This window comes from Tetrao urogallus (assembly GCF_951394365.1).
Source record: "Tetrao urogallus genome assembly, chromosome: 2".
NCBI lineage: Eukaryota > Metazoa > Chordata > Aves > Galliformes > Phasianidae > Tetrao > Tetrao urogallus.
This window is the reverse complement of record NC_136814.1, coordinates 49,500,955-49,521,383: the sequence shown is the minus strand read 5'-3', so window position 1 is coordinate 49,521,383 and position 20,429 is coordinate 49,500,955. Positions and strand designations below refer to the sequence as shown.

General features: G+C 39.0%; 1 protein-coding gene across 2 annotated transcripts in view; it reads right to left on the bottom strand.

Annotated features, from left to right (window-relative positions):
• Positions 1 to 20,184, bottom strand: part of SCAF8 (SR-related CTD associated factor 8) — a gene marked incomplete at both ends in the record, with an annotated part of 47,913 nt that extends 27,729 nt beyond the window's left edge. The window contains 2 exons of one of the 2 annotated variants that reach the window (XM_079532813.1): positions 9,971 to 9,991; positions 20,155 to 20,184. In XM_079532813.1, the coding sequence (XP_079388939.1) occupies positions 9,971 to 9,991; positions 20,155 to 20,184 (51 nt within the window). The remainder of the gene's footprint in view (positions 1 to 9,970; positions 9,992 to 20,154) is intronic. The other variant, XM_079532814.1, reaches the window with a different exon arrangement.
• Between the last annotated feature and the right edge of the window lie 245 nt (positions 20,185 to 20,429).

Here is a 20,429-nt window from a genome sequence, read left to right as displayed (position 1 = left end):
CCTCTCGCTGTGTTCTCAATTACTTCTGTCCTTCTTACAAAAAGAAAAAAAAGACAAAAAAAAAAAGCAATAACCTTCCAAAACTCAAATATATGAATGCTCTTAACCAGTACTGAGGAAAAGGAGAAAACAGGAAGGGAATCCAAAATCTCCACAATCAGTTTCTTCTCTGTTTTACACTCATGCTTCAGTGCTCAACTTCCACTTAAGCTTCAGTTACACACTGGTGATACTGCAGGTCATTTTCGTCCTGTGTAACAGCTTGGCTTGATACATGCCACTATAGCTAAACTATTTCTGGGGAGTGTCAGAAACATTTTGCTCACTTTCATGAAGTATGCTTCAGTTTGCATTCCTAGTCAGCAAACTCAAAGCTAAAATGCTAACAACAGGAGTAATCTAGACATATGCAAGACTGAAATCAGGATGAAATTCAGGAAGCCACCTTGCCAATCCAAAAACTGAGCATGAAAAAGTAGGAAAATATAGGAACTTCTTGACCACAGATTGAAGCAGCAATAAGGAGGCAGAACCGCTGACTCATGTAGATGAGATGGTAGCACACCTGACCATTCCACCAGCTTTGAAATCACCACAAAAAGGTGGATGGGGCAGATCAAAGCAACAAGAAAGCTACAACACTGTGCTGGGAAACACAGAACAGTCACAACTAATTCTGAAGCAGTGTGCAGTCAGGATGCTATAATAGCATCCCATTACTCTACTCCAGGTAGTAGAAAGCCATATTTGCCTTTATGTTTTCTATTTCAAACTATCTGTCATTTAAAGAATAAATGAACCAAAAGAATCAGCAAAATTAAGAACATAATTCTCTACAGAGAGGCTTTCTGGACAACGGATATATCTGTTGCAGGCTTTCACAGCTGTTGAAAGGAAAATATAGATCCCAAATTCAGTACTTGGAAGAAGCCAAGACAAAATAATTCTTCTAAGTTATTTGTCCTTATAAGGATTTAGGAAGCTTTAATTTCTAATAAACATTTTATTTTGAAGATAACATTCACTTGGCAAGACAGCGATTTAGGCCCATCAGCGCATGACAAAAGAACTGTGAAGCAGCAGCAGCATCTGGAACACTGCAAGGGAGGACAAGGGCCCTGTGTGAAATACCTATTTGCAATTTTGTAACATTTAATGCAACACTTTTGACAAAAATAAACCACTTATAAAATTAAGAAATGTAACATTCATTAAAATATAATTTTTATTTATTTTTTTACTGCATTGTAAAGAATGTACCCACACGAAACATAGACATTGTGTGGGAACTGTGGCTCAAACCTCTGACTGACCACCTGAGGCGGGCAGTGAGTCAGTCACAGAGCACAGGTGAAGGCAATTCACCTGCGCTGCCAGGAGGGATGGAGCCTGGTTCCACCTCTCCTAGGCCTATTTAAGAGCTGACTGCCACTGAGGAAAGATCTCTTCCTGGAGATTGCTCTTCGTGCAGTTTATTACAAGCCTACAACATTGGTGAGCATTTTTCATTATCTTTTCATCGTGATAACCATAGAATCATAGAATCACCAAGGTTGGAAAAGACCTTCAAGATCATCCAGTCCAACCGTTCACCTATTCCCAATAGCTCCCACTAAACCATGTCCCTCAACACAACATCCAGCCTTTCCTTGAACACCCCCAGGTTACCAGGTAGGTAATCCTACTTAGAAGGTAATAAAAGTGGTCAATCAGAGGTTCAGGACATGATCAACGGTTCCCATACAGATGTTCATTGAGTAGTGGCCAAAACCACACGTTTCTGAATACAGAAAGTTGAACGTGCACAAATGCCTTCCTGAATACCTACCAACAGCACCCATGCTCTTAGCTCCATCCTCAGGAAATTCACACATTGTGCTTATTAACAGCCAACCAGGAATTCCCCTCCACTAGCTCTAGTGTTAGGCTCCTTAAAGAGGCAAGACTTGGAGAGGCAAGACTCAAGCAATGAAATTATTATATATATATTTTTTCCATCTAGCTTACAGGATTATTAAGACTGTAGGCATACCAAAGAAATCAAATATATTTCAAATCTAGTTAAAGTAAAATAATTCCATCTATTCAGAATTATAAAACATGAAAACAAAAATATTTTATTTTTAAAACTTGTGGTTCAATTCTGGCTCATTTCTTTTTGTATGTCCTTTTGTACAAGCATTTAGTCAAAACAATTTGCTATAATTATTTCCTGATCATCATTTTATAAGGCGCTGGCAGAAGCCCTCTAAGCAAACTAAGAAAAAAAAAAAAAAAAAACAACAAAAACAATAAAGCTAAATAGTAAAGTCAAGGAAATTATCTGAAACAAAATGATATAATGCTGATTATCCCAAGTGGGATGCCAAATAAAAAAAAGTGGCCATACCCTCTAGCTGGTAACGTAAGTACAGAAGATAAAGTAATTAAGTTTGAAAAACTAGTTAAGTAATGAAAGGGCACAACAATAAGCCTTTTTCAAATGACAGAAGGAATAAAAGACATGTTACTGGATTCCTCTGGGGCCAAAAAAGATAATCAGTGCAAACACAAAGACTCATAGGAGAGAAAACCCAGCAGAAGAACCTGCCTCTCCTCATCTGTTTTTAGACCTATGCACTGAGGAAAAAGTCTGGAGATCTCCCATACCACAATCCCCTTCTAGTGGCAAAGAACAAGTTTGTAAAGTGAAAAATAATGGACTGTGAGAATCAAATTCTGAAGAACTCAAGAATCAAAAACTTGCTGCTAACTGCCATTCCTGAATTCTCACTTCAAACAGCCTCAATCTTGTAGCACTGAAAGACCAAAGATAAAGGAGTTTCTGAAAAGGGCTCAAGGGGACATTCAGGAAACAATATATCAGCTAGGTTCAACATTTGTACCAGAAAAATATATAAATTTCTCCAAAGAAAAGAATTATTGGGCACGTATAATTCCATGCAGCTGTTGAAAAGAAAAACCACATTTCAGGCTGTTGTTCTTTGAAAGGCTCCACAAGCGCTGCAAGAAATCACAGCTACAGCCCACCTGGAATTCCAAAAGACATTACACACTTTTCACAAAAGGGTACAATGAAACTGGGGTCTCCTAAACAGGCACTGCCATGGCAAATAACCTGACCAGCTATTCCTTAAAGGTAGCCAACAAATAATTTGAATAAATCGGTGGAAGTCCCAAGAATCTGTGCTGGTGACTGTGCTGTTCTGTAGTTCTGATTGTTCTGGATAGGAAAGATGAAGACTGACCACCAAAAGCTGCCAAGGAACATTAGCGATACAAAGATATAAAGAGGTAGGCAAACTAAAAGCAAGCACACAGGAAGTAGTGGATTTTGAAGCTGATTACTGTCATGCAGGAATGAGATGTGCTGGTGCAAGAGCAACAGTACAACAGTCAACCAGAAAAATTTCAGCAGTAAAAGCAGTAAACGCTTTTAGAACCACACCATTATTTAGTTTACTGTACGAACCTACAGGGCACTCTTGTCCTTAGTATTTCTGAAGTTTCCTCCCTCCTAATCTTCAAGAAAGTCATTAGGGTTAACAAAACATATGGAGATGCTTTTAGGTGAAGAACAAGGGTGGCTAGAACTCTTCAGCACACAAACAGGATTTCTAAGGGAATAGCAGATGCCAATATAACCCTGAGTAGTAGGGAAGGTCACCCTGGAATGGATGGGCAGACTAAATGCAGGAGTGCACCAAATGAAATCAGAATGAAATGAGTGAAAACCAAGCTGGTGAAAGTGGTTTGAGATTGCTGGCTTTTATTTCCTCCAAGAATTCCCTGCCTCAGAGGGGTGCTTTTCTATGCCTCACAGGGATGTGATTCACTCAGGAATATCTTGATATGTTTGCCCAGATACTACAATGAAACACACCCACTCTTTTAAATATAGAATACAGTCAGCAATCTGTATGTAAGTATGCAATGCAACTCTTAACTTAGAAGAACTTCTTCAAATGAAGTTTAAACCTTATCACATCAGGCAGCTGCATTTTTTTCTTCAGTAGAAATTAAGTTCACTTAAGGGTAGCGAAAGTGAAATACTGCACCCTTCCTGTGGCAGACGAAACCAAGAAGTTTCAGAGTTTCTGAAACACGCTGTTCACATTAAGAATACAAATGTGGAATGAGAAAGCATGGGAGCACACACAAACCATAATGCAAACTTCAAAAAACATGCTTAGCAAATGAACTCCCACATGACTCAGCACATTCTGAAGAAAATCTACCTAATTCCATCACTAGTCATTTATCTATTTTTTGGATAAGCATCAACACACACCAAATGCTGAAAAAGAGACAAATTGATGAGCGTTTATTTATGCAACTGATGCCTATCTGCATCAATACAGACATCTGTCACAGATTTCTACAGATACCTGTCCACTCATAAAACCTGCCTTCTCTACTTAAATTCATAACTTCAAAGCTGAAACGACTTGCATACTTAAACATGTTTGCATATATATATATATATATATACACACACACACACATATTTAGCATAAACAGATAATAAGAAGTACAATAACTTAAAGCACTGTTGTGGTGGGCACCACACTTCATAGTCTCTTCTATAATTTGTTCTAAGAAAATACAAATTCTTCTGTGAACATGGCACATCTATCAACAGTTGATGACGTGCACACCTATCTGTTCAAAATCTTATTCTAAAACCACCTGATAATGTTGAATCAATTTGTTGTATTCACTTAGTAATTAGTATTCATTTTAGTATCATTTAGTAGTCAGATTTCGCACTGGAAACTAAAAAGAATTGGCTAACCCAAACAAAAGTAACATTCATTTCTCAGCTATCTTAATATCTGAAGGGAAGAAAACAGCCTTCTGCCATCTGCCCGGAAGAGTACTACTACACAGAGCTCTGTATTCACCCACGATTCAATCTAACATGGGAAGGCTCTCCTGAGAAAAGTCACCAGAACACAAACAGAATCTCTGGGGAAAAGTGCTGTTTTTGTTATTATTTTCTTCTTTGCTTCATTAAGTCCAACTGACTTGAATAAACAGGAAAGTTAAGCCCGACATAATCAGAGACAAGTCATGATCTGCTGGTAAAAGAGAAATCACTTCCAAACTGTTGGCTTAGTTTTTCCAAAAACAAACGCAAGCAACTAATGTTAAGGAATTCAGTTATAAAGAACATCAAATGCAGTTTTCCCACATGACTTTTTGGGAATAGCTTCCTTTGTGAGAAAAATAAAAAGAATATTTTCAGGTTTCTAAAAAAAAAGTGCCAGTGATTTTTCAGAGTAGTGCACTTAACATGTTTGTTTGCAATGCCAATGGAAATGTAATGTACCATTACTTTCTTTTAGAAAGCTATGGACAAAATACTTAATTGCCTGTCTCAAGTATTCTGGATGAACAAACATTGCTCAACTCCAAATATACTGCAAATAGAACTGAAAGCTACAAAACACAACTGAAATTGGTCTTCCCACCCCATTTCTTACTAAAATAAATATCAGGGCAATCTGCAATGAATTTGGGTGAGGGGAAGCTGTTTTACTGCTTGGCTGTATGATAATTCCATCTAGCCATGCCCTGCCACCACCACCCTGATAACAAGGTGGAATACAATCCATAAACACATGAAAGAAGTACTCACGTTTGATTAAATACTGAATATAAATTACAGGGAAGACCTTAAAAGGATGGCCTGAATCTGAATGGCATTTAAGGGACAAAATGAATCTGCAAAGATATACTTATCACCAAATCCTAATCTGTCTCAATGAAAGCTATTCCCAGGGTAATGATCTTACAAGGCAAGAATCAGATGCCAGCCAAACGGCCATGTAAGCACATAACAGCTTATCAGACAGACATTACAAAGTCTTCAAGCTGATCACAGTAACTGGCAGTTTTAAGGGTGTATTCTTGCTTTCATTTTATTATATATAATAAGACTGTCTTCTCAACCTGTTTTGTTACTGTGTCAATTTGAAAAACAGATTTCCCAATTTTATTAGCTCTTATCCTTACTCAACTGTACAGAAATGTAAGAGACAAACAATGGGCCAAACCTGCATTGCATCTCCAAAGTTATCACCAGTTCTTCCCTAAATCTCTTCAGCAGGCCACGTAACAGCTAACCAATTCATCTCTTAATCATGCCTCAAAAACCATCATTTCTACAACTGTGCTTCGCTATTCCACCCTGCTGGCCTTGTGTCACACCAAAACGTTAAGTAGTACAACTTACACGCCCCAGGAGGGTGAAAAAACATCAATGTGGTGGAGCGTACTGTTAACCAACTTCAGTGCTTAACAGAAATATATATTGAAAAATGCTCAGTGGAGGATTCAAGCCATAGAGATGTTCCCACAGGATCTTGACTTATGTGCATTCCATAAGAAGACCCTTTCACCCAGCATACCAGGTTCCTTTTCCACTCTGTCTGGAATCTCATGAAATTGCCCTTTTTTGTTTACCCTCCACATCCAGAGCTTCTCCAAGCCTTCAGATGCTCCTTTCAGCCCTCACCCAATCCCAGCTAACTTGGCCATTTCAACTGCCAAGAAAAGCAGGAAGTGTGTCAACAGAGACCTGGAAATCATTTCAAGCTCCTTGTCTAATTGTGCCTCTGGTCTGAGCATCACTACCAAAGAGCACCAAGATCTTCTAGGACACCTCCAAGTGGTAGCTGTTATTGGGGCTGCTTTGCTCTCTCTGTCCCTACACAGTTCTTTCTTTTTAGTTTACATTTCAATTCTTAACAATCTACTCCCCTCTCTTTTTTTCCTTTCACGTTCTCTTTTGTTCTGTTTTTGCGGATTTTTAACCTTCTATCCCTTTCCTCAAGAGGGCACAGCAGCAAAAGTTACTTGCTGATGTACCGCTAGTGTAGACAACGTGAGTGGGAACAGCAACCAACAGTTGATGCTTATAGCACGTAGATACACAGTTGCCACTTCACTGATACTGTCTCTGATGCTTTTTTTTTCTCTAGTATTTTAGCCACCATCAACCACAGCTCAGCAATTCCTGAGCCACCACTAAGGGAACGTTTTCATACAATCTCCAAACTTCCTCCGTGTATAGCAATACATTTATTATTTTTTTTAATACATGTAAATCTTTATCATGCCCAATACCTTATAGCAAAGACAGGTAGTTTAATCAAAACTTGTGCAAATAAACAACTTTTCTTGTTTTGAGCTCAGGTTCGTAAGTCACATTGGATTTGTGCAAGTTCCGCACTGGAAAAAATAGTAGTCTGCCTCTTCTGTGTCATCAGTACTATAGACTCCTATTTAATGACCCTTCAGTGACCTCTGTTCTAGCCTGAAAAGAGTATAAATATTTACTAATTTCTCATGCAGACCTGTTCTGTTCCTTTGACTGTCCCTTCTGCCCTGTACACGCAGTACTGCCAGAATGGCTTTGTGAGCTGGAAATTAGACTACATGTGATACAAAACAAAGATATAATGGCATTTACAATGAGTCTCTATTTTTTTCCTAAAAATTTCTGGAATATTTCTGAGCATAAAAGGCATTTCACCTTGATTGCAAGATCTTACCAATTGCCAAATGATGTAATTTCAGGATCTATCACTGAGTACATGAAGGAAGGGTTGCCTTTTTCGTACTGTCTCCCCAGCCATTATTCCACATTTAACTAGATGAAACTGCAGTCTGTCATCCAAAAATCAGTATGGCAGTGTAATTTTGCAATTCTTCAAATCTAGCCCTTCATTATCACTATCCCAAATAACTTTGTAGCTCATAACCTCATAAGTTTCTTCCTTTTGCACAGCATTTATAACTACACATGGATTCCTGCCATAAAATCTCCTAAGATTCCCTCATGAAATTCTACAAATGGTTTTTCTACCACTTTTCCTCTTGTAGCAGTTATCTATACGATCTAAAGATGTAGAAAGAATTCTCTTTCTCCACATAATTCAACTTCTTTTCAAAATTTTGGACATGGAGGATCTTGTCAACTACTTTCTAGAAATCCCAGCACGTGGTATGACCAAGTATTCCACAGTCCACATGCTGGCCTGAAAGACAGACCCTGAAAAGGTCTCTCTTACTATGCCACACTATTTGGTTGGTGGTCATAAAAATCACACCAACTCTTCCTCATGTATCACATCTATTCGAGCAGTTTCAAACAAATTCTGCTGCTTATTTTTCCACCACCTTCAACAGTTATTTCTTCAGAGCTCGATACCAGTTAAATAATAAAGCCTTGAAAGTCAACTTTACTATCAGATCATTAAAACAAGCGTTTCTCTCATACCACCCTCACACTCATTACAGTCAACTGATATTATCTGAAAATAAGTTGGGATTGCCTGTACTCAAAAGGATTTTGAATGAATTTATCAGACAAAAGAAAATGCATTATTTCCTCATACATCTCCTTCAGAATTAAGAGGTTCCAAATGCATCAGTTACACTGAGTCTTACACACACAAAAATCTGGATTTAAGTGTCATGCCCAGGAAAGGAGGCTGGCAAGTAAAGCCAGTTACATTCACAATTTTGTATTTTTCCCCATCTAATGTAACAATTTAATGCTTTGTATATCAAAAAGCAATAAAACTGATAGCTAAGAATCCATGTAAAGGGCAATATTCCAGCATACAGAAGGCTTAACCACATCATTAATCATCTCTTTCCCCAAAGTTATTTTATATAAATCGCAGTCTTACTTCCAGAACGGGAAGAGGGGTAAAAATCATATTTTGCTCAAAGATGTAATAAGCTACATAAATTATCTATTGGGAATGGGTTACAGGCAAAAATCAGGCTGATGCTGTAGTTAAAGCACTGAATTTTTGCTCAATAGTTTCACTGTAATTCCTTTAAGATAAGTAGTCTTTAAGAGAAGGATTACTGAAAGCCCGGGAAATCATCAGCGTATCTCAAATTCTGATTGTTCACTAATGCAAACAATATCATTAAAACTGTAATTCAAAAAGTGCTAAAAAATTATTTTTTTTTTTATTGTAAGTATCTCTAAAAAGTGAACTTTACTGTAAAAAACCTGTATTTTACAAGGCAGTCTACTACATAACTACAGCCTAAAGTTTCTCCAGTGAAGATAGGGCACCATGAAAATGAACTACTGTACCCTTCTGTGAATGGTCAGTGGCCAGCAGAGCAACTCACTGCATCTCCATGGAAGGCAATGGCATACCACACTTCTACAATAGCCAGTATTTTATTCCAAAGTCTTTCACCACCCTTATTCAACAAGCAAGACAGCCAGACAACTGCTTCCCTACTACAGTGATATCCTGGCTAAAAATCAGAACAATGTGCTAACTTCATTAAAACAAAGCTTTATAAGTATTATATTCTTTTTCATACTTCTGGTCATGTCTTATAAAGGCCAGAAGAGACTGACTAGACAATAACTTATTCATACAAGACAAATTTTGCCACTAGAAGGCTTGAAAACTAAGAACATCTCTGATGTCATGCAATCCAAAGGAATACTCAAATCTGTACCTCAGAAGTTACATCATTATTACAGCAACTAAAGGAACAGACTTTTTGATACACAGAATTGCTCAGGTTAGAAAAGATCATAAAGATCATCAAGTTCAACTGCAACCTAACCATACAACCCAAACTCTAACAACCCTCTGCTAAATCATGATACTGACACACGAGGACTCAGACAAGCCTCTGAGATCACGAGCAGAATTGGTACCAGAGTTATCAATTACATATACCTCTACGGACATAGTTTTATTTTCTCTGAAGCATTTGGTCCTGGCATCAGGGCACAACATTATCCAGACATCAAATACAGTAGTAAATGTTTACAATTTTGATGTGCAGAAGATAAAATAAATGCTTCACAGTAAGTCTAATAAATATTAACAGATTACATTAATTTTTCACATTTCAATAACATTAGAAATTAATAAAATCCAATTGCATATACAGAAAGAGTCACTGAATTGCTTACCAAAATATCTACATCACCACACTGCAAAGAACAAGAAAAGAGCATTATCAGTCATTGCTTTGAAAAACAAATAGAAACAACAAGTTTTATTGTTGCATTTCATGTATTCTTGATTGCCTAGGAGAAGTTAATTAAAATATCTGAGCCCATCCCTCAGTGAATAAATTTTTTGCTCAGAGCAGACTGGAACCTACCAGTGAAAACTGCTATTTAAACCCAGTTAACACCTTGTTGCTCCCTGTGTTGCACAGAAATTTTAGATTATAGACTAAAAATGTGCACTTAAGATGGTGAAAATGACAAATATTTCATTCTGCGTAAAATATTTTAGTCTGGAATTAGAACAGTGAAAAGTTCCAATCTTCCAGTAATCAATACGGGTTGATAATATCCAATGCTAGCAAAGCACAGAACAAAACAGCAACTATCCTAATACAACTGTGTTCAAACATTTAAAGTGCATGATATGTGGTTGTATAATCAATAGATATCAAGATGTTACAATCGCAAAATAAACAAGAGAGTTAGGCGAAGTGGACTATGATAACAAGAGAGAATAAATGGAAGGCTTACCCTTATGCTGGGCTCACCACAAAATACCAGAAGGAGGGATCTCCAGACGAGATCCTTCCCCACTGGTAGCCAGCTCTTAACTAGGTCTAGGAGAGATGGAGCCTGGCTCCACCCCTTCCGGCAGCACAGGTGAATTGCCTTCAGCTGTGCTGCTCTGGCTGACTCATGGCTCGCCTCAGGTGATCAATCAGAGGTTCAGGCTGTGACTCAGCAGTTCCCATACAGTGGTTCATATTAACAAATACAACAGTCAACATGCTTGATATCCCAGTATTTTCCTTTTATATTGCACTTCATTGACTTACAAAATATTTAAAATCACTTGAGAATGTTCACTCTAAAAGTTTACTCCCTCCATGCCAGACTAAGGACATGCCACTCCCTGCATATGGTAATTTTTGCAGAAGTGATCTGAAAGTTCATCCTAACTGATTGTACAAGCAATTGAGTAAAATAAGCCATAAAGCTAGTCAGTTTCTAGCTGAACACTTATCAGCATGTGAAGAAGCCAGGTATTACTGACATCGCCCTTATTTAGTCCCTCTCCCACCCATTTCTTTTTAAGGCAGTCAACAACTTCGAGTTTACCCTCGAGCCCTGAACAACTGTAGGTGCAATTATAAAATTCCACTTGAGCTTTTGTATTTTAGAGTCATAAGTCCTACTACAGCCCACCTTCAATTTATTACCCTCTTTTTTTTTCCTGCATTCAAAGAAAGCTTATAAGCCCTGTTGGTATAACCTGCTTTGTACCAATAAGCTGTGAACCTAAAACCAGAATTTAAAGAAACCACCTGGATTCAAGTCTGGTGTCCTGAATTGTTTGCAACTACTAAGAAACAGATGTTTAGTTGAGAATAGCCTCTAGAACACTCTTTATTGCCTTCAAACCTTTAACAAGTCATAAAATACAATTCCCCTTATTCTCTTCATAGTAACTTAGGATGTTTACAGCCTGGGAACAAAAAGCTTAGAAAAACTTAAATGGTTCACTTAAAATAGCTGGGCAAGACTAAGTCCTTTACCAAAGCTCAAGCCCCCAACAACAGAAGGACAACTGATCAAAAGGTCCATGCCACACTTGAAAGCACACTGCATAAGAAAACAGGGAACATAAAGGGTGTATGTCATTTTCTGCAATTCTCTCAGTATTCCTGACACTATTTTTTTTTTCCCCCATAAATACCATTTTTTCACGATCTTCTAGCCAATTTTTTATCACCAACTGAAAAATCTATCATCTCCAGGCATGACGTCAGCCTGCAGAATTCCAGAGGCCATCCCGATGGGGAAGCGCCTCTCCTCACGCAGCAAGGCGTTTATCTGCAAGGATGTGGCACAGTGTGAAGTCACGCGCCTCAGACAAGTCTGAATACCATCACATCTCTACAGCTGTGAGAAACAAAGTACAGGGCCAGACCCAACCATTCTGAAAATCAAAGACCAGCACATTTTCTCTGCCAACTGCTTCTAAGGGCTTGCAACAGAAGCTGTCTTGTTGCACTGACTTCAAAATGTTTTCTCCATAGGTATGGCTAAAAATTCCCTACATTCCTAACAAAGCTTCATGATTTAAAAATAAACTAATTAATTAAATTTAAAAAATAATAATCACGGTTTGTAGCAGGATGGATTTCTCTGCAACCAATATATTCGTTAAATGCATGTTTCCCCTTTCCTGCTAAGTGTTTCACTTCAAAATAACAGAACAAGCTACAGCTGCTTATCTATTAACAAAGCTACAAAGACCAATGTTATCTGTAATCAAAATACAGAGCATATCCACAGAATAACCCCATTCCTTTTCTTCTGAACCAGCTTTGTTCTTTTTTTGTTTTTTCCAGTGTTCTGAAAACTTTACTCTGATCACAGATTTCCATAAGCTTCAACAATCTGTTTAATATATTGCTCTTGGCTTTTGGAAAATGCAAAGACCTTTGTAAACATGATTATTCCTCTTTTAAACTTCGGTCACATCAATAGCAAAATACTAAATTCTATTTTCTATCTGTATTATTGGCTTATAAATGATCTGTCGAGAGAGCACCACAAAGCCATCTTTTAAGGCCAAGATTTTTAAAGAATCTGTTTTAGAACAAGCAGCATTCAATTTATACTACTTTGTGCTTGTGTAAAGAAGCTATAGAATACAGGTATGGAAAGCAAAGGATTCATCCAGTTAATTACACATCAGTTTTAATGAGTATCTAATAAATTAAAAAAAAAAAAAAAAAAAGAAAATGAAAAAGAAAAAAAAGACATTCCAAGAAAGATGGAACCTCTCAGCATTCAATTTCAAATCAACAAGTATACAGAAACATTGAAACAGCACAAGAAGATGGATCTTCTGAAATATTTTTCCCAAAAATGCATGTTATTTCAATTAAAAATTCCAATTCAACGACGTAAGACAGCTGTTCACTGTCTTTTATAAAACACCTTGTACAGCTGTAATCTGTTCATCAAAGAATACTCACTCCTATCTTCCAAACTTGATGTTACAATTAGGAGGGAACTTCAAAATAAACAAACTCAAGGCTACCAAAACAAGTGCCTTCAACCTCTCAGCTGTTGCTATGCTATGCTCTCCTACTGCTCAGTCGCCACCTACCCAAAGCCCTGCACCTTGCAGGTGGTGCCTCCCGGGTCTAAGCTTTGCTCTTCCTCCTTTACTCATCATCTACTAGGATTGTAAATGGGAACCACAGAACTGTCTGTCAAGCCTCCAAAACAATAAACAAGTTGAAAATTGTTACTGCTTTTGCCATGCAGAAGGTTGCTTTCCTTCTCGTGCCAAGTCTTACCTTGCACGTGCAAATGCATTTTATTAACTTCAAACACATGCATTGTAGTCAAAGCATCAGAAAAATCTCCACTTGCTCACATAATCACAAAACCAGAAAAAAAAACAGAAATGCAGTATTATTCAATACATACTTAAAACAACAAAAAAAGCTCATACCATCTAAATTGCCAGCACAATTACATATACTTTGTAGTCAAGCTCTCAAGAGGAAAGACAATGGCAAAATACTGTATATCCCTGGTAGCCATGGATATACATGGCTGTAATTACCATTTGTATAGTATATATGCTATACATACTATACAAATGGTAATTCACTTGACAAAAGCTTGACATTGTAAAGAGGGGATTCATTCGTGGTGGAACAAATCTGGCAGAGGGTCACGGTAGCAATGCACTCTTCTCCTCTTACTTTCTCCAAATTTAAACAAATCCAGTTTAAAAAAAAAAAAAAATCTGTTTTTAAACAGATTGGTTGGTATTGGTTGGTACAGCTGACCAAGAACAGGTGAAAATGAAAACTAGTTCAGCAGTAGCTGAAGACCTCTTGCAGAACACATTCCATACAGTGTAGAAGCTCCCGGTGAAGGTTAATAAAATTACCTACTTGGCTGTCAGTAGTCCCAGAGCAATACAGCCAAAAAATAACTTCAAAGAAGTGAAGAAACAGAAGAAATGTACATGCAATTCATGAAAAGCTATGATATGAGAAAAAGGACTAATCTTGTATAGAGTTAAAGCCAAGATGAACTCTGAATACATACACGAACAATTGTAACCCACTGTCGCCATGGAGTTACACCAGTGTTCGTTGAGGCCAGGAGGGCAGGCTCTAAGCAAGGCTCAATCAGCCAATCCGGAGATAAATTTCTCACTGCCAGTCCAGAGGTAGAAAGACTAACCAATATTACAGTCAGAAAAAAAAAAAGTCCGCCACCTTCCAAGTGAAAGAATCTTCAGGAAAATACCCAAATGTCTAGCATATGTTTGAAGACATGCTTTATCAAATACTCTTGTTCTGAATGTTTTTTTCCATAAGAAAGTCTTTTGGCTTACTAGACTCTACAACTGCCAGAGGAAAACAGACTGCTGATGGCAAACTCAAATAAGACTCAGGATAATTTCAAGCACTTTGCAGAAGATTGTAGCCTTAGGCATGGTTTTAGTGAGTATGTGAAAATCAAAGGATCTGAACTCCTAAGAGTTCAGAAGCGCATTTGTATTAAGCTGCAAAATGGTTCGGTGTTCCCTAAATGAGTAGCAAACAGGACCAATAATTGTAACAACCCAGCTACAACCCAGGAGTACTGGCAGAATCCAGAGACCTACATTCAAACTCACACTCCAAGAATACAGGGTTCTAATCTAGAACACGAGTTAAGAAGAAATGTAGACTGTAAAATGGAAGGCAGAAAAACATTTTATATCTGCCCTACACTAATTCACAAGAGAAGTGAGGTTATTGAGAAAAGTATGCAGAAAAGACAGCTAATATTTGGGACAAAGCCTGGCATGATCATTTACTCAAGATTCTGTGACTGGAGAAAGGCTAAAGTCAGACAAGTTTTTGAAAATGTGATACTGAAACTATAAATATTTATCCAGCACACACAGTCATTTAATCGGGTGATTTCATAAACTGACTTAGTATATTCTGGTAAGAAAAATGACTTCTGCTCCTGTGCCCTCTTAACAAAAAGCAAATAGTTTGACTCTTGCTGGGAAGCAAGAGGGTGAAATATTTACATTTTACTGATACTGCTCCTCATGGCCCTGACAGCAAAAGTGAAATTAACAAATTCTTACACATTTTGCTGCATCCCAATGAAATGCATTTTCTCTGTCGTTTGTTTTTTCTTCTCTAAGGAGCACTATAGGATTATAATGCAAAATAAAACTGAAGACCATTTTCACTTCCGAGCCAGAGGTTAAGAATGAAAAACTGAGACACCTTTCTGGATAGGTATCTACATGCACATGCAAATACAAATGGTTAATTTTTAATCCTAAAAATTACGAATAAGAGATAAAAGAATCCCAATCTGCTACAACAAAGCTTACAAAGAACAGAAGATAAATGAAATATCAGATAAAACCAAAAGTTAAAAAGCTTTGAAGGTATCAGTAGCAGAGTCCTTTAGAACAGCAGAGGATGTGAAAGCAAGTTGCACTTTCCTATCACTATTTTCCACCACTGTTAAACTATTGGCAAGAAAGAAAAGAAAACAGGCAGAGGATTTCTCATTTTCTCAGCAATGAGAGACAGAAAATAAAACTGCAGATGTTACAGGTGCTTCAGCAAAGGCAGGATTTCAGAAATCTGTTTTGCCCTGGAGTAGCTTACATGCCCTTCTGCTGTTCCTCATATACAACTGCTATTATCATTACTTGCACTAATCAAAGCCCTGGCTCCTCATTTCACAGAGCATCCTTCTCATCACTCTACTCAACTATTCAGCATCAATTTCTATTTAGCACCTTTATGAGGCACACCAGTTAGGCTCTTTCTTTTAAGCATCGACTGGAATTCTTTTATAAAAAAGCTGCCATATAAATACAGCCCTCTAAAACAGAGTAACTGATTTACGCTGTACTTTTGTGCATCCATACTCCAATGTGTGTAATGAATGTGTGAGTTATTTCCAAGAGGATATTTCTGAAACCACAGCTAACCAAACTGCTGCCCGCCACCACTGCAAACCTGCTGTCTGAAGAAACATCATGGCCATGGTGAGCAATGGACAGCTCAGTTAAGTGGAGCACACAGACAACTGCACCAGCAGTAAATGATCAGTGGCAGTTACATCCCTACCACTGACAGATTTCAGAAGAAGTTAGTTAGCTCAAATGTAACAATGAAGATTTTATGAACCATTTCCTTTCATCTTACATAGCTCTCAAAACTGTCCTGCACACCAAATGCTCACTGCGACCCCACTTTACGATGACCTATGTATGGATATCCGTTAAAAACACCTGAAGCCCAGTCTAGTAATTCTGGGCAAGTTTTACTTGTGGCTCTTCTTCCTAGAAGACAAGTGGATTTACAACAGAAAAGACACAGGAATCCACATCACTCTTTATGCAAACTAAAGTCACTTCCTCAATCTTTCAGTGCATTATGTGCACCCCACCTTCAAACACTTCAATATGGAGCACATTCCATGTCTCCACAATGATACTTATTTCACCGTTCAATTCAGTTGCATATGAAAAGATCAATACCCAAATGCACAGAGATTTCTTGTTCCTGGTATGAGCTTCAAGAAGCTATGTCTTTCTGTTTTTTTAATATATGGCTGACCTTTTTACAATTGCCTCTTGGATATCAGTAATATATTGTGCTGCCTTAAAACTAGAAAGATAACTGTCCAAGGTAAGCATCAGGTGTTTTTCTTCTAAGTACAGAGAAAACAAAAAGACAGCAAGGGTAGCATCACCAACAGGCAGGCTTTAAGCTAGTTCACTAAGACATGTGAGAAACATCAAATAAATGGAATGCTGCATTTAATCAAACTAGATCAGTGAATTATTACTGCAGTTTTAAGGGAAATAAGCATCTAAGCTGATAATGTTCTTTAAAAGCTTTTAGCTTTTAGAGAGCTATACAACAAATACTATGTTTTAGTTACTTACATTTGCAACTAACCCACTATTATCCCACTGCTGGAACTTGACAGTACGTGTGCTTGCCTCTAGTTCATTCAAGTTCCTTCTAACAAAATCCATTGTATGGAATGTGTAAAGAACTTTAAACGTTTAAATAATTTTCTACTGTCAAGACTTGTTCTTGACTTTGATGCTCTGCTTTTGAGAAAAAGCTCGGAGTCTGAAGCGAGACCTGGAGGAACATGATTCTGCAGTAGCTAAGCTTCAAGGATGTCAACTATAGTAAATGATAAACTGTGCAGTGAAACACTGACAATTAACAGCATACAAAGTCAGCTATGTAGTCAGTGAAATATTTTATCTTTCTGTTTAATTGCTAGGCATTTTGAATCCAAGGTAAAATATCAACCACTACATGAAAACATGTAATGCCACGTGCAGGGTTGCCACCCAGTAGATCAAGCTGCCAACAGCCCCATCCAACCTGACCCTGAACCCTCCAGACATGGGATATAACAGCTAATTTTACATTCACAATGAGATATAGCAATGACAATGCCAAGTATCAACACGATGCAGAACCTGCAGCAGCAGGCATTACATCCAGTACTTAAGAGTACAAGGGGAAACTTGAGATATTTCTTTCTAATCAAATTAGTGACCTATGTTAATCACTTCCACTGTGACTCTCCTATAGGACAGCTATGAGATCTTCTTTCAGTTCACAAACATTTTGAGTAATTTACACTACCTAGGTGGACAGCTGCTTTCATTTTAGCTTCATGGCAGAATCCAAACACAACTCCTTCCCTAAGAAAAAAAAAGCACAAACAAACAATAGAAGTACCCAGTCTGCATATTTAAGTGTTTGAATGTATTTGGAACGTTCTTTCTAAAGTGTCATTAAGATTTCACCAGTAAGTTACATAAACTGCATAAACTATTGTAAAATTGTGAATTGAATGCAAGCTGCATAAGAGAAAGGAGTTAAAAGTTTTTCTTCTATGAATTTAGTCTACTGGATCTGATGCTATATTTAATGTACATCTATTTTAAAGCAAACATCTCTAGAAGAAAAAACTCCAATATCATGTCTGAAGTATAGCTTCATATTTGAGCATAATATAAACCAAAAGAAAAAGGAATTTTGGAAGCAAAGTACAAAAGAAAAAGGAATTTTGGAAGCAAAGTACAAATATTCTGTAACTTACTCAAAAGTATTCAGGTATAGCATAGACCATAAGCTATGGACACATCCACTTCAGCTATTTCCCTGTGTCATTTCACATTTCTAAAATGCTGAGTACGTATAGGTCAGTTAGACCAGAAATAACTATAGAAAATTAAGTTAAAATCAAGTACTGCAGTGGATACGGAGGTGTTAGAGTATCTAGCAACTATACTCAGGACTTCACAAACACAGCAACTTGTGTATCACTTACTTCCAGGGTGAGGGGTTTGGTTACAGCATCTTCAAAACTTTCCTATCAGTGTAGACCAGTATTCAAATACAGAGACAGCCGTTAAACCAAAACAGAGAGAAGTCATAAAAACAAATCTATTCATAGATGCTATCAACTAACACTATAGGAGAAAATGTGGTTCATCTTCTGCATCTCTTTTTCCAAGAACACAAACTCCAGTCTTTTTCAAGCATTTAAAAGATGGGCACACTCTGAAGCTTTCCTCTTCCTTACCCTAAGCCTGCAGAGTTCATCTGTTATTTTGACAGTATTTATATCTGCGTGCTCAGCAACTCATCCAGAAGTTGTTTCTGAATACAGAAGCAAAAACAATTGCTCATGCTAGGAGGTATACACAAGAAAAAGGTTCTAAACTGCTTATGTTCTTCTGTTGTTGGGACTAGACTTTTCCCTCCTTAAGAATACGGTATGTAAGCAAAGTAAAAAGTAGAACAGAAATGTTTTTAGTATTTTCTTTTTCTGCTTACAACATGATTTTTCCGCTCGAGAATTCAAATTGTGTTACATGCAAAACTTAGAACTGTACATCAATTAGGCCAAGTCAGTTCCTACTGAGTTCTCAAGAAGCGCCACTTAAAAAACACTTCTAAAATTTTATTTTGGCTTGTAGATACAACATGGTTAGCACACTGTTCCACTAAAAAAATAAAACTGCCACTTAATAAAATTTAATAAAAGAAAACTTTTAAATTATTAAAACCTTGCCACTTCTATGTTGGAGAGAGAAACCCGGAGCTCCAACTCCAAGCAGCCTACAGAAGTACGCATTGTAACCAGAGCTGATACTTTCTACATTTAATAAAAGTCGAGTTTTCTAAGGCACAGAACTTCCCATGGAGAAAACGGGTATTTATTTTCCTTATTCTCACCTGAGCTCTCAAATATAAACTCTGGCAATGAAGAGGAACAAAGCAGAGCTATCCTAAGAGCTATCCTGAAATAAGATGAAGTACTGGTGAAAAAAAAAAAGAAAAAGAAAAAAAAAAAAAGGAAGAAAGAAGCTACGTATCCTATCAATAACTGATCTTTGTGAGCAGTGTTTGCAAATCTTCTGTATCATTCTCAACAGAGTTTTTAGTGTGGTTCCATATAACACGTATGGAATGTCTGCTTTCATTCTATCCTCTCTAAATGAGCTATTTTCGGTCACGGAGGTGAGCCTCCAGGCCCTCGTATTCCCACCCCCCGATCCACAAGCAGCTCAGGAGGTGCCGAGATGTACGCTGGCGGGGTGCGGGCAGACGATTAAACAAGAAAAGTGGGAAGGGGTGCCGGAAAAGGCGAGCGGATCGGAGAATGGGGCAGACCTTGCCAGGAAATGCCCCGCTCTCCCGAGCTCCCTGCGTGAAGTTGGCCGGGCACCGCTCTTTCCTCCAGTCAGGAGCACCGAAGAGGCCCGCTGCCCCCAGCCTCCCCCACCGCCCTCCTCGCGCCGTCTCCCGCAGCCCCTCGGTGGAAGTCGCCCGGGCTTGGGGAGCTTCTCCCGCCGCCCCCCCCGCCCTGCTGACAGCGGCCCCCGCCGCACCCCGGTGACCTTCCCGGGGGAGGCCGCTCCCCGCTCCCGCCGGCCGGGGCTGCCCGGCCGCGGCCCCCCGGTTCCGCCCCCTCCCCGCGGCGAGGCGCGCGCAGCGGGAGGGGGCAGGGAAGGCGCCGGGCCCCAGGGCCCCGCCCGCTCCCCGACCCCGGGGGAAGGCGCGGGAGGGGGCACGCACCTCGCTGTTAAAGGCCTTCACGGCCTCCATGTCGCGGCCGAGGCGGGGGCCGGGCGGCTTCTCTCCGCTGATGGCGGCCGGGCCGGGGCTCGGCTCGCTCTGTGCGTGCGCGCCGCGCTCAGGAGCCGCCGGGCCTCCTCGCCATGGCGGGTGGCGCAGGGGGCGGGCGCGGAGGGACGCGGGCCCCGCTCGTTTCCGTCTCCTCCCGGCGGCGCGCGGTCTCCTCGCCCCCGCTTCCCGCCCGGCGGCGCTGACGTCCCCTCCCCCGTCGGGCT